The sequence below is a fragment of the Prionailurus bengalensis genome, chromosome A3 (assembly GCF_016509475.1).
Source record: "Prionailurus bengalensis isolate Pbe53 chromosome A3, Fcat_Pben_1.1_paternal_pri, whole genome shotgun sequence".
Lineage (NCBI taxonomy): Eukaryota > Metazoa > Chordata > Mammalia > Carnivora > Felidae > Prionailurus > Prionailurus bengalensis.
Window position 1 is genome coordinate 120,913,835 of NC_057354.1, and position 13,774 is coordinate 120,927,608.

Here is a 13,774-nt window from a genome sequence, read left to right on the forward strand (position 1 = left end):
GGGCAGTTGAGGCACCAGCCTGCCTCCAAGGGGATGACTTCTCTTTTAAAGCCCTGCTTAGAGCAGCCCCATGTCCCTGTGGACTGGCAGAAATGTGCAGGATATTGTGATTCATCAAATTCCAAGAGGAAGGACTTCGTAAAGGAATTTTCTCACGGCTGCATTTCTGAGCTGGGGTATTACAAACATTTCATCCGGCTGTCCTGGGTTAGATGAAGCTGTTGAGTCTGAATGTTTACCCACTTGGGAGATTCGTTCATTCTCCTCGTTAGTTTTAAAATCTTGTGTTTAAGAAAAAATAACAGTTCTTTTGCAATGAGATTGCTGCCCAGTCTCTTTCACTGGGGAAAGGGGTTCCCTGGGGTAAGAAGAGGTGACCTCCGTGGCACCCCAGAGCAGAGCTTCTCAGGCTTGTGCGGGGGAATCCCCCCCGAGACGGAAATGTGTGTTGAGTCCAGTGTGACAAGCTGCCCCCACCCCCTCCTGGGCCACCCCGAAGAGCCAGGAGGCCGCATCAGGGCTCCTGCTTGGCCTTCGGAACTGCCTGAGCTGGGAACCTCCCTGTCTGTCCACAGGGTCAGGTGTCATGTCTGCAAACCCCTGGCGCTGAGCTCCCTCAGGCAATCATTGACAATGATGAGAGGAGAAGCCTTCCTGCCACGCTTGGTCGCTGAGTGTGGTATCCGAGGCAGTCTTTGTTTCTGAGACCCCATCTCTGTAGAGCCCGCGTCTTCCTGAAGCCGTGCGTCACCTCCCTGATCAGATGTGATCCCCACCCACCCGACCTCTGTCTGCATCTTTGCACAGCGTCATCTCCTGGATATTTCCGGGACCATCCCCACTACTGTCCTGGCCTGTACCCCGCCCAGCAAAGTGACCGAGCCTCATTCCTCTGTTCTTGGGCTGAGGTGGCGTGGGAGAGGGTTGGGGTGCGGCAGCTGGGATATTAGAGGGCTGCGTCCCGGGGAGACCATGAGGCTGGGAGGTCAGGTTTGTGATGGCTTCTGGCCTGCTCATCTGCTCCCCAGAAGGGGAAGACCATACTGGACCCCTCTGAAGGGGTCGGGATGAGGGGCAAGTTATGACATGGTTGCACTACCTCAGGTGGCTCTGGGGAGCACGGGATCCACAGCAACCCTGAGGACCCTTTCGTTGAGGTAAGTTTAGAGAATTGGGGGAGCGCCGAGAAGCACAGCCTGGGGCTCCTGGGAGAATCCTCTAGGAAGGAATAAGCTCACTGCGATGCAGGGAGAGAATTCCCTGGCACGGGGGGGGACCTGCGGGACCCACAGGACTCTCCGGCGTGTGGCCTGGACATGGCCATTTGCCTCCACATCCCCTCAGATGAGCTGAGAGTGCAGGTCGAGAAGGGGTGGGCAGGGGACAGGAAGCGGTATGACCCTCTGGCCACCCTGGGAACCGACCCGCCTTGCCTTCCCTCCAGCCTTTCCGAGCAGGTCATTTCCAGGCCCACCTTTGCCCTCAGAAGTGAGGTCTGATGAGGGCCAGCCGGGGTCAGGACTGCAGGGACTTCCGAGATGAGGTAGGCCGCCCCTCAGCTCATGGGTGGTGAGGTGGGGGCTCAGGGAAGTTTCTTGACCTAGCAGGTTCCCCATCCAGCGAGGGGCAGGGCAACAGTCCAGGGCTCCTCCTAAGTTTGTTTTCGGCACCTGCCAAGAGGAATGCAAACGTGGGTCTTATTTTAAAATAGGCTGAAGGGAGTGCTGTCCCGTAGAGATGGTTTCCATTGTGAACCAAACCTGAATCCTGTTATACTCTTTGTTTGTTTGTTTGTTTGTTTGTTTGTTTGTTTTGAGAGGGAGCGAGGGAGCAGGGGAGGGACAGAGAGAATCCAAAGCAGGCTCCACACTGTCAGCACAGAGTCCAACGCAGGGCTCAAACTCCCCAACCAAGAGATCGTGACCTAAGCCAAAATCGAGAGTCAGACGCTTAACCGACTGAGCCACCCAGGCACCCCTGTTATACTCTTTGGATAATAACCTTTGGTGGGAGTTGGTTTAAAGCTTTCCTGTTACAGTTGCTCTCTGTCTACAGAGCAGGTGGTTTACTTAAGGAGGGACCCCGATGGGGAGTAAAACAGTTATTACTGACACCGGCTCAGTGCTTAAACTTTATGGAGTCTGCTCTATCCACCCCGTGAGGTGGACAGCAGGACCTGTTGGGGGGCAAGGGACCCCTAGGCGTGGAGCTCTGTCCATGGCTCAGTGTGACAGCCCAGGTGGTGGCCAGGGCCAGAGATGGGTCTGGAGCCTCTGGTTCAGAGTTGTTGACACCGGTAGGTATGGGGCCCAGACTTGTGGCTCGTCTGCGTGCAGCTACTCCCTTGACCTCTAGGACCTAGAGACCCTTGGCCCTGGTGACTGCTGTATCCGGACCCTGTGTGGGTTTTGGCAAAGCGCTCCCACTCCGTGAGATGCCTGAGGTACAGCCTGACCTTGTTGACTAGCTTCCTGTGCCATGAATTTGGGACTGGGTAGATTCTAAGGCTATACAGCCCCAGAGGAAGGTGACCTTTGGGCTGGTAGACATTCTTGGACCTCAGGCCAGACTGGCTTGGAGACGCAGCGTGATCTTTGTGATTTGCTTTGACTCACTTAATGTAAATTGGCAGCTCTTTGGGTTATCAGGTATTTAATAAGTGTCCTGAGGCCATATTGATAGTGCTCAGGTGGGAATGGCCTATCATGTCCAAGCAAAAGTTCAAGAGATATCCCTTAGGATTTTTGAAATTGCCCACTTGCCCCATGAATGGTATAGTGATGGGGCTGCCCAGCCCCAAGAACACAATGAGTTGTTAGTTGCTGGAACCAGCAGTTTAAGGAGCTTGTGAGGTCTGCGTCTGGTGACTTTATGACCAGTCTCAAGACACATCACATGTACTAACTCATTATTCAGTGGGCCTGTGATGAGTGCCCAGGCCTGCAGGAACTTTCTGCCGGGGGTGGTGGGTCCTCAGGGTTAGCACGATCAGCCCTGATAAAACACAAAAACAGAGGGGAATATGGCATAACCAAGATTATCCAGAAAATTAATGTCAGAATTAACCTCTCGTCGTCTATTAAGCCATCTTCTTTAAAAATCTAAAATTGACTTCCCTGCATTTTTCACCTACCCAGAATGCATTATCCTTCACTAAGAGAACACTTTCTCCCCCTGGGGCCAGAAATGAAGAACTTCTGCCTCCCTACCCGCATCTCAGCTAGACTTCTGCCTGAGAAACCACGCCCTTCAGAGGAGGGGTCTGCCTTCCTCAGGGGGGACCTCAGGGAACCCAGGTGGGGAGGGTGTGAGCCTCAGGGCATGGGCAGGGCCAGACCTTGTTGGAGCTGGCTCCTGGCAGGTGGCTTTGGAGAAGCAGGAGGAGCTAGAACCTGGTGCAGCCCCAGATGGGGCCCAGTCAGGGTCAGAGACTGGGGCCCAGGAAATGAGCACCAGGAAATGAGATGTGGTTTGAACGTTCAGGTCCATATCCAAGGTTACCTGCAGCAGGAGGCGGTTGAGTCTGCAATCCCAGCAGCCTGTGGAAACGGGCTGGGGACCACAGACACCTAGGGGAGCCAGGAGGGTGCCAAGGATGGAGGAACAGACTCAGTGCCCAAGAAGGCCTTTGTACCGATGTACCGAGCTTGCAGGACAGACATCCGTCGCACAGCTGCCCTGTCCCCTTCCCGTAACTTCCTCATGGGACCTCAGTACTGGTACCGGCCACCCCTCATCTGCTGGCAGGTGGGGTTGGCTGGGAGGATGCCCGTGAATGCCAGACACCTGTATACCTGCAGCGTCACGTGGAAGGTAGTGAGGGCTGGGAGTTGGCCCAACACGGCTTCACATCTGTGACCTTCAGTGCAACCTGCAGCTTTTAGGATTATACACCCCCAGCTAGTAGATCGGGGTTTTGTACACTCTCCTCCCAGCTAATCAGCACAGCACCTAAGGGCGCCTAATAAGTGAGTCCTCAGTAAGTGGTGGTTGAACAAATGAGAGAATGAATGAATTGGGGAGCAGAGGGACCGTCAGGCCACACAGGTGCACGGGATCGGCCAATTTAGCTGCGCTGTGAGCAGGAGAGGCAAACAGCCCCATAACCAGCCTTCCAGGCCGGGACCTCACCTGCCTATGGTAAGCGGGGCAGGGTCTGTTCCAGGGCCCTAAACGTCCCATCAGGGTCAGAGGCTCGCCGGGGCCCTCCCTGGACACTGGGCAACTAGGGGTTTGATTTTCGTTACCACCCACCCCGCCTTCTCCATCCTCTCTCCTGAGCATGTGCCTTCACCATTGTCCTTTTCTCTCCTCGGGGCACAGATCCTGGCCAACGTCTGCCTCTACCTGTGCGCCATCATGGTGGGCGTCATGTCCTACTACATGGCGGACCGCAAGCACCGCAAGGCCTTCCTGGAGGCCCGCCAGTCGCTGGAGGTGAAAATGAACCTCGAGGAGCAGAGCCAGCAGCAGGTGAGGTCCTCGCGGGGTCGCCATGCGGCCGTGCAGGCCTGGAGCCCGGGGCCAGCGACCAGGGCCAGAGAGGGGCCGATTGGGAGGGGGTGGGCCTGGGACAGTGCAGCGCCCCCTCTCCCCCGCCCCCAGGGCTCCCCGGGGCTCGGGGATCACCTGCCAGGGCCAGGTGTTGGCTGCCTCCCGGGCCTCTGACCGTCACAGGGCTCCTTCTGACTTCGGAGAGCTTGCCTTGCTGGAAGCCCTGTCCTCTCTCCTCCTCTGTGCTTGACCTACTCCTCCCCTCCTCCTGTTTTGTTCCCCCCTAGAATTTAAAACTTTTTAAAGAACTACATTGGCCCAAGCAGTCACCAACGACTCCTTGTGTTCCTCTCTCTCAGGTGAAAAAGTTCTCTGGGTTTATTCTAAGTGCTTTCCCCCCATGGGCGTCACTTCAGGTCAGTCCTCCTCTGCCACCCTTTCCGGTTCTACGGCTGATTCGCCATGTGTCCCTGCTGTGCACTCCGAGCTGTGTTCTCTGCAGCGGGGTGGGCCCAGCCCATAGCAGGGGGGCCTTCTGGGTGAGGCCCATCAACCTGCTCGCCTCCACCCAGGGCGCTAAGTTTCCTTCACGCTCTGTGCGTCTCCCACTTCCTTCTCCTTCTGAGTCCTCGATGAAGAAGTAAAACCAGTCCAAACCCTGGGGACCCCACTGTTTACATTCTTCCATTGAGAGAAGTGCCTGCTGCCCCCGCTCTTTGTTTACTGGCTTTACTCCAGCCTGATCCACCACAGAACCACCCAGTTCTCGTGTGATTCAGTCTTTTAAATAGTTTCTGGTCTGGATTCATCTCCGATGCCTTTTGAAGGTCTGCAGAAATTACATCCGCCAACTTCCTGTTATCCATAGGTTTATTTCCTGCTAACAAACAAACTCAATAGTTTGAAAATAGAGGATTCCCTTTTCTGGGAACCATGTCATTTTGTGTTCAGGTGGTGCTCTTGGCTCTGGATTCACTGAAACGGCTGTTTTCCACTCAGGTGGACAGGGCCAGAGTTCCGGGGGCCTCTCTGGAGCCTTTGCCTGGGGGCCTCCTTGGCGGACCTCCCCTTTTCTAGATGATGCTCTTCGAAGGCACACACTGAGTCATTTGCTGATGAGTCCTCACTTCCTCTCTCCTGGGGATGTGTTCTCTCTGTTTACCAAGGAGATCTAGAAGCTTCTGAGCTGGGCCTCAGACTCCACTCCTTCAGAAGGCAGGTTTCAGAAGAGGAATCTCCCCAGCCTCTGTTGCCACAAGGGGCCAAGCTTAGCAGGTCATTGATTTGCCTCCTTGTCCCCACCCCTGTAGCCTGTGGTTTCCCACGAGCTGCTTCTGCTTGAATGTATGTAAAGAATCCCGTCCTTTACTGGCTTTAGAGTGTCTTGAAAGGCGTTCTTCAGTTTCTGTTTTACATGCTGGCTGGGTTCTTTCTGTATCTCCTCTCTCATACCGTGGAGGCATCCCTCTGGATTCTCTACATTAAAAAAAAAAAAAAAAAAAAAAAAAAAAAAAAAAAGCTTGTGTCATCGCTTATCTAGGTCAGGAGTTCTTTTTCTAGAGTATTTGTGCAGCCTTCAGCACACCCGTCAGTCTTGTCTGTCTCAGGACATATAGTTGGTATAATCCAGGACATCCTCAGTCACATCAAACAGTGCTTGGTGGGGGGTGTCCCGGTGCAGTAGAGGAAGGTCCTGTGTCTCACCTGGATCTGATATTCTCTGCATAGATAATATGGACAAGTTATCCCCCTCTTAGAGCCTTGCTTTCCTCATCTGCAAAGTGGGGGTGTTGAGACTCCAGAGCAGGAGTATTGATGCTTGTCTTTAGGTTTCCCTGAAGGCAGAAATACAAGCAGAAGTGCTGTGTAACCTGTAGAGCTTGGAAATGGGGACGGTCAGGCTGCAGTGCCCAGGCCGTGGAGTACATGGGCATTTTCTAATGGCCCCGCTGGGCAGGGGCAGGGTAGGGAGCCTGACAAAGAGGGCCATTCCTACCTGCTCCGGGAGCGCCACGTAGCAGCCAGGGGGCGCTGGCAGCCTCTCCGGGCCACACTGCTCCTCTGCTGTGTTGTGAGCAGTAGTAGAGCAGACACTGGCTCCAGGAGAGAGGGGTCCAGGGAGGCCGAAGGGAGGTGCACAGGGTGGAGAGGCACAGATGCACACCCCCAGGCTTAACTGGGACACAGCAGGTGCCTGTAAGTATCTATCGAGTGGAATGACTTGGTCTTGCCCAGCTCTAGCCTGAGTGTGACCTTGGGCCAGCTCCTTCACCTCTTTGGGCCTCAGTTTCCCTATGTGTAAAGTGTACGTGAGAATAAAACCTTTGGTGAAAATCAGATAATCTGCGTCTGTCCCTTTGGGAATGAGAAAAGCACTGTTACCATCAGGAGGGGCGGAATTCTGCACACACACCCCCGCCCCAAAACTGGGTGTTGCAGTTTGCCCATGTTTTCCTTAGGACTCTTGTGACCGTGTGCATGAGATCTGCTTGCAATTTTACTTCCTTTCTGTGTCCTTGGCAGGTTTGGACGTCATGGTTGTGCTGGGTTTAGGAAAGAAGTGTTTCCTCTTTCTAACCTGGGAGAGTTTGAAGAAGATATGGGTTCTTTGCAGGAGTAGAAGGCCTCTCGGGGCACCGGGGTGGCTCGGTTGAGCATTTAGCTCTTGATTTCTGCTCAGGTCATGATCCCAGGGTCGTGGGATCGAGCCCCACATCAAGCCCCGCATCAGGCTCCATGCTAACATGCTAACGGCACAGAGCCTGCTTGGGATTCTGTCTCTCTCTCTCTCTCTCTCTCTCTCTCTCTCTCTCCCTCCCCCTCCCCCTCCCTCCCTCCCTTTCTCTCCCTCCCTCCCTCTCCTTCTCCCTCTGCCCCCTCCCCAGCTCTCGTGCACACTCTCTTGCTCTGGCGTGCTCTCTCAAATAAAAAAAAATGACTCACTAGCGAAGCCTTGTGGCTCAGGAATTTTCTTTATGAGATTCAGTCTCCCTCAAAGGTACGAGGTTTTTTGTATAAGTTATAACATGTTTTTGTTTTTTCAGGAACTTAACCAACTTCATATGAATATGTCCCATTTCTGACGTGGGATTTTGTCTTTCCGTGGGCTTTATAGCGATATTCCCTTTTCATTACTGATATTGCTAGTTTGGGCCTTCTCTTTTTTTTATTTGTCCTTAATCTGTCTTGCTGAGGTTTATTAATGTTTGAGCCTTTTCAGTGAACCACCTTTTTGTTGCTTTCTTTGTGCACTTCCGTAATGCATTATGTTTTTGACTTTGATTCTCTTCTACTTTCTTTGAGGTTGACATCATGTCCTTTTTTACCTTCTTGAGATGGAATTTAACTGATTTTAGCCTTTTTCTTTTCTAAAACACGCTCCTGGTGCTCGGATGTCCCGCGTTATGTGCTTTTGCTTCCTTCTACAGATTTTGATATGTCCTATTTCTGTTGTCATTTAGTTCAAAATACTTTCTAATTTCCACTGAGATATCTTTGATCCCCAGGCTGTTTGAGGGTACATCAATTAGTTTGCAAGCATACAGGGAATTTTTAAGGCCCTCTTTTTATTATTGATTCCAGTTTACTTTGCTGCAGTCAGAGAACATATTCTGTGTAATCTCAGTCCTTTGAAATCCGTCGGAACTTGATTTTTGACCTCTCATTTTTGATTGATTTTGATGTACTTAAAGACAACATGGATTTTTACAAAAATGCATCAAAATATCTTCCAACAATGAAGTAATGCTGATACATGTCCATCATGATGCATTTGCATCTACCCCAAATTAGAATTTTTACCTTTTTGGGCACAGTGCAAGGGCCTCCCAACATTTAATTCCCCTTCCTCCAGACTTTCTGGCTATTGCAAGTTTTTTATTTATCCATTTTTTATTTATTTTTATTACTTTTTTTAATGTTTATTTATTTTTGAGAGAGACAGAGCATGAGCAGGGGAGGCACAGAGAGAGGGAGACACAGAATCTGAAGCAAGTTCCAGGCTCTGAGCTGTCAGCGCAGAGCCTGATGCGGGGCTCGAACTCTTGAACTGCGAGATCATGACCTGAGGCTGAAGTCAGATACTAAACCAGCTGAGCCACCCAGGCGCCCCCCCCCCCTTTTTCTAAAGTTTATTTACTTATTTTGAGAGAGAGAGAGATGGGGGGGGGGGGCAGAGAGACAGAGAGAATCCCAAGCAGGCTCTGCCCTGTCAGTCCAGCTCTTCCATCCTCTTGAAGAATTCCCCTTAGTGTCACTCTTCACGAAGGTCTGTTAGGGAAGTCTCTGTATTTCTAATTGCCTGGAAATGTGTTCAGTTTGCTTTCGGTTTTGGAAGTCACTTGCTGTCAGAGGTAGAATTCTAGGTCGACAGCGCTGGACTCAGAGCCCTTTGAAGGCGTCATTCCATTATCCTGTGGCTTCTGCTATTTTTGTTGAAATGCCGGCTGGCTGCCTGACACTCTTGCTCCTTTTAAAGTAATACGTAGTTTTTGTATTTTTTTCCTCCGGTTGCTCTTACAGTCTGTCTCTGGCGTCCAGCAGTTTCATGGTGACGCGCCTGGCGGTTTTCTTTGCAGTTACCCCACGTGGTATTTGAGGAGCTTCTTGAATTGATGGCTTGATGTCTTTCATCAGTTTTGAGATGTTCAGTATCTCTTTGCCCCATTCTTTCCTTTCCTTCCAGGACTCTAGATGTCCTTGTTAGACATTACCATGTTCCAGAAATCTCTGTGTTTTTTTCTGAATCTTCCTTTTTTTTCCTTCGCTTCAGACTGAATATTTATACTGATGTGACTTCCAGGTTACTAATCCTTTGCTCAGTGCTTGAGCTCCTCTGTTGCATCCTTAATTTCAATATTGCATTTTTTTCGTCTCTAGAATTTCCATTTGATTTAAGTAAAAGACACATTCCACTTCTCGGGTGAACTTCTCCATTTTGTCATCTATTCTTTGGAACATAGTAAAAATTTTAAACTCTTGGACAACGGCAATATCTGAAATACTGACGGGTCTGCTTTTCCCTGTTGATTTTTGGTCTCATCTCATGGCATCATGGCCTTTAACTTTTTTTTTTTTAATTAAAAAAATTTTTTTTTAAGTTTGAGAAAGAGCATGGGTTGGGGAGGGGCAGAGAGAAAGGAAGAGAGAGAGAATCCCAAGCAGGCTCCACACAGTCAGCGTGGAGCCCCATGTGGGGCTCAAATTCACGAAACCGTGAGATCACGATCTGAGCCGAAATCACGAGTCGGATGCTTAACTGACTGAGCCACCCGCATCCTGGCCTTTTTTAAAAAAATGCTGGGTACGGGGCGCCTGGGTGGCGCAGTCGGTTAAGCGTCCGACTTCAGCCAGGTCACGATCTCGCGGTCCGTGAGTTCGAGCCCCGCGTCGGGCTCTGGGCTGATGGCTCAGAGCCTGGAGCCTGTTTCCGATTCTGTGTCTCCCTCTCTCTCTGCCCCTCCCCCGTTCATGCTCTGTCTCTCTCTGTCCCAAAAATAAATAAACGTTGGAAAAAAATTTTTTTCAAAAATAAAAAATGCTGGATAAATTAAATGCTGAATATCGTGTATGGAAAATAGTAGCAGCTCTGAAGGATGTGTCTCTCCAGAGAGGACTGACTTTTCTTGCACCTCACCTTGATCCAATGTGGGGTCTAGAAGATTTGGGGCCGGGGTTTAGTCCGAGAGCTGGTTCCTGTTGTGCCTAATCTTAGGAAATAGTCCTTCAAGGGTCTTAACTCAAAGGCTGGTCCTCCCCTTGAAGGACCCTGGACTCCCGGCCACAATAAGACAGCCAAACTACCCTTCAGTGTTAGCCTCTCAGCTCTCACTTTCCACTTGGGTTCTTGGTCTGTCACCCCATGTCGCTTGGCAGTGGGCAGACGCCTTGCAGGATTTGTGTAGAGAAAGGCTCTCTTGTCTCCAGGACCTCACCCCGCTGCTCTGCCTTGGAATGCTTGCTCACCCATCCTTGCTTCTCCACCCCCTTGAAAGCTGAAGCCATTGCTCTCCGTCCATCCTCTGAACCCTGACCTCAAGGGCAAAAGTGACAGAGTGTGTTGGGCTCACTCAAGTGTGTTTCCCTGCCCTCAGAGACCTTGTCCCCTCCCATCCTAGCCACCTTGGTTGTTTCCCATAGGCTTCAGATAGCTGTCTTATCCAGCTTCTGTAGTTGTTCGTGGCTTAAGTGTCGGTCTGGTGTAAGCTCCTCTGTAATAGCAAGAAAGAGGGGTGCCTAGGGGGCTCAGTCGGTTGGGCGTCCAACTTCGGCTCAGGTCACGATCTCGTGGTTCATAAGTTCGAGCCCTGCTTTGGGCTCACTGTTGTCAGCACAGATCCTCTGTCCCCCCCACCCCACCCCCCACCTCTGCCCCTCCCCTGCCTGCACTGGCTTTCTCTCTCAAAAATAAACATTTTTAAAAAATAGCAAGAAGCAAAGGTTGGATGTTATTTTATACTTCTTTATGTTGATTTTTAAGTAGCTAGAAATGTACATAGTATAAAATCATGAAGGTGTGAAAAAGGTTATACCGTGGGAGGTAAGCTTCTCACACACAGCCGTCCTCTTCCCCATCCCTCAGACAGCCACCGTCATGTCTCGTGTGCCCTTGCAGGATTCCAGTTCTTTCCAAATCTGGATCTGGGACACAGACTTTTCACACCCACGCAAATAGTATATCCCCTCTTCCATACTTGATCTTTCACCTGCTGTCTTTGAGAGGGTTCTAAGTTGATGTGGCACTGCCTCATCCTTGTTAGTGACTGCATTGTATTCCATTATAGAGACGTGACATTTCTTTAATTGGGCTCCTAATTGTACAGTTGAGTGGCACCAAGTACCCCCACAGTGTTGTGCAACCGTCACCGCTATTCGCTTCTAGAACTTTTTCATCATCTCAAACCGAAACGCCGTGGCCATTAAACATGAGCTCTCCCACCTCCTTTCCCCCCGGTCCTGGCTACCGCCATCCTGCTTTCTATGTCTATGAATTTACCTTTTCCAGGCACCTCACAAAAGTGGAATCGGACACTATTTGTCCTTCTGGGACCGGCTTGTTGCACTCTGCGTGGTGTCTTCGGGGCTCATCCGTGTTGCAGCCCCTGTCAGCATTTCCTTCCTTTTCAAGGTTGAATAATACTCCGTTGCATGCGTATACCCCATTTGTTTATCCGCTCATTTGTGGAGGGATACTGGGTTGTTTCCACCTTTCAGCTGCTGTGAACACGGCTGTGCGGGTACCTGTTTGAGTCTCTGCTCTCAGTTCTTGGGGACATATACCCTGAGGTAGAGTTGCTGGGTCATATGGTAGTTCTACGCAGAGTTCTAATTTTTTGAGAAACCAGGAACGTACGTTTTTATTTTATTTTTTTAAGTGATTTTATTTTTTTAAAGTTTATTTATTTGAGGCGGGGGCAGAAAAAGAAGGAGAGAGAGAATCCCAGGCGGGCCCCCCCCCCCCCCCCCCCGTTGCGGGGCTCCATCTCACCAACCGTGAGATCATGACCTGAGCCGAAATCAAGAGTCAGATGCTTAACCAACTGAACCACCCAGGCGCGCTGGCACATTTTTAATGTTGAGAAATATTACCAAATCATCTCATATAGAGGTTCTAACAATTGGCACTCCTCCCGACCGTGAATGGGAGCGCACTTAGATGGTTAACGTTTCCTTGTTTGTCGAGAAAAGGCTTCTTTGACGTGGAACCCGCAGCTCCTCCAGAAATGCCTGTTGACAAACCCCAGTGGCAGGGGAGGGGCGCCACGGTGGTCGTGGTGGCCTGTGAGCCCTTTCCTGCTGTTGACTCTTTTGGTTCAAGTCACAGCCAGGTAGACTGGGGTTTGGGAGAGGCTTCTGTGTATTTTTTGACATATGTCGTGCGATATCTGTTAAATGCAAGTATAAAGAAAAAAACGCTGATAGACAATATTCTTTCAAGTCTTTTGTGCTTCTGTGTTTTGAGAGGGTCCTAAAACCATGTTTTTCTGATTATAGAAGTACCGCCTCTTTCTCGTAGAGGATTCTCATAGAAAGCAGCCAAGAATTCTTATAAGAATATAGGGGTAGCAGCCGAGAACCAGATATTCGAGCCTTTCCGGCTGTGTCCTGTGGCTGCTGTGGACATTAAATGTAAAGAGCGTGTTCAGCGCCGTGTCTGGACCCCGTAGCCACTCGCACTGACTACTGTCGTGCTGCTGTTGGTGGATAAAAGTGTGCAGAAACAGAGAAGTATAGAAAAGACCCCCAAACTTCCCATCGTTTGGGTGCTTCTTTTAAAAACAATTTTAAAAAATACAAACGTGATCAGTCGTGTGCTCAGCTAGGAAAGGTTTTAGAACTTTGCGGGTTTGCTTTGCTTCTTTCTCTTTTTCCTTTCCGCGGAGGGGACGTTCTTACAAAGTTAACCACGTCACAGTGTGCAGTCGAGTACCTTCCCCGGGTTGTCCAGGCGCCACCTCTGTCTGGTCCCAGAACATACTCATCGCCTCAAAAGAAAACCCCACGCCCAAGCCTGATTTTTAAAACCGCAGAGAAGGGTACCTGGTGAGTGTCGGGACAGCCCGAGCAGTAGGTTCCTTTCCTTGCCCGGAAGGACAGGAGCCTGAGATCCGTGCACACACACACCGCGTGCTGGATGCTCCTCTCCGTGAGAGTCTGAAGCTTGCACCAGAGGCAAGTCCTGCCGGTGAGTTTGGACCTGGGATTTACATCCGACGCTTCCTCCAGCGTTTTCTGGGCAACAGTGAGACCTGGCTTTCCCACCTTCTCACGGTGTGACATCTTCAGTTTTCTGAAAAAGGGAGATTAAAGATGGTGCCATTCATCAGGTTGTTGGGGAATCACTTGAAGTAAGGACACGAAGCCGAGTCAAACATGGTGAGGCCCTTTAGTGCTATTGCTGCTGTCACACTGGCTCCTGCTCCAGGGATGTCGAGGTGGGAGGAGACCCAGGTGGCTGCCTCCCACGGGGCTGACCTGACTTCCCGGGCAAGTTGGCCGAGGGCAGACCAGGAGCAGAGACCCGAGGTCCCATCTCACTGTCCTCCTGTGAGGGCCGCTGGTGAGCATAAAAATGAGATCACGGGGTGAAAATGCTAGAACGGGCTGCAGAAAGTCCTAGAAGGAGATGAAACAGAAGCTGGCTTGGACGTGGCTCCCGTTTGAGGAGCTGTTTGAGGTCAGTGCCACAGTAGCCACTCACGGTGTTTAAACGCCTTTGTAAAAAAAATGCCCAATTAAATTCTCAGCATCTCCTTTGCAGAGGCGGCTCCATTTCAGAATT

General features: G+C 50.8%; 1 protein-coding gene across 4 annotated transcripts in view; it reads left to right on the top strand.

Moving 5' to 3' along the window:
• Positions 1–13,774, top strand: part of ADCY3 (adenylate cyclase 3) — a 91,321-nt gene that overhangs the window by 42,099 nt on the left and 35,448 nt on the right. For all 4 annotated transcript variants that reach the window (XM_043604397.1, XM_043604395.1, XM_043604398.1 and 1 more), the window contains exon 3: positions 4,324–4,473. In XM_043604397.1, coding sequence (XP_043460332.1) covers positions 4,324–4,473 — 150 coding nt within the window. The remainder of the gene's footprint in view (positions 1–4,323; positions 4,474–13,774) is intronic.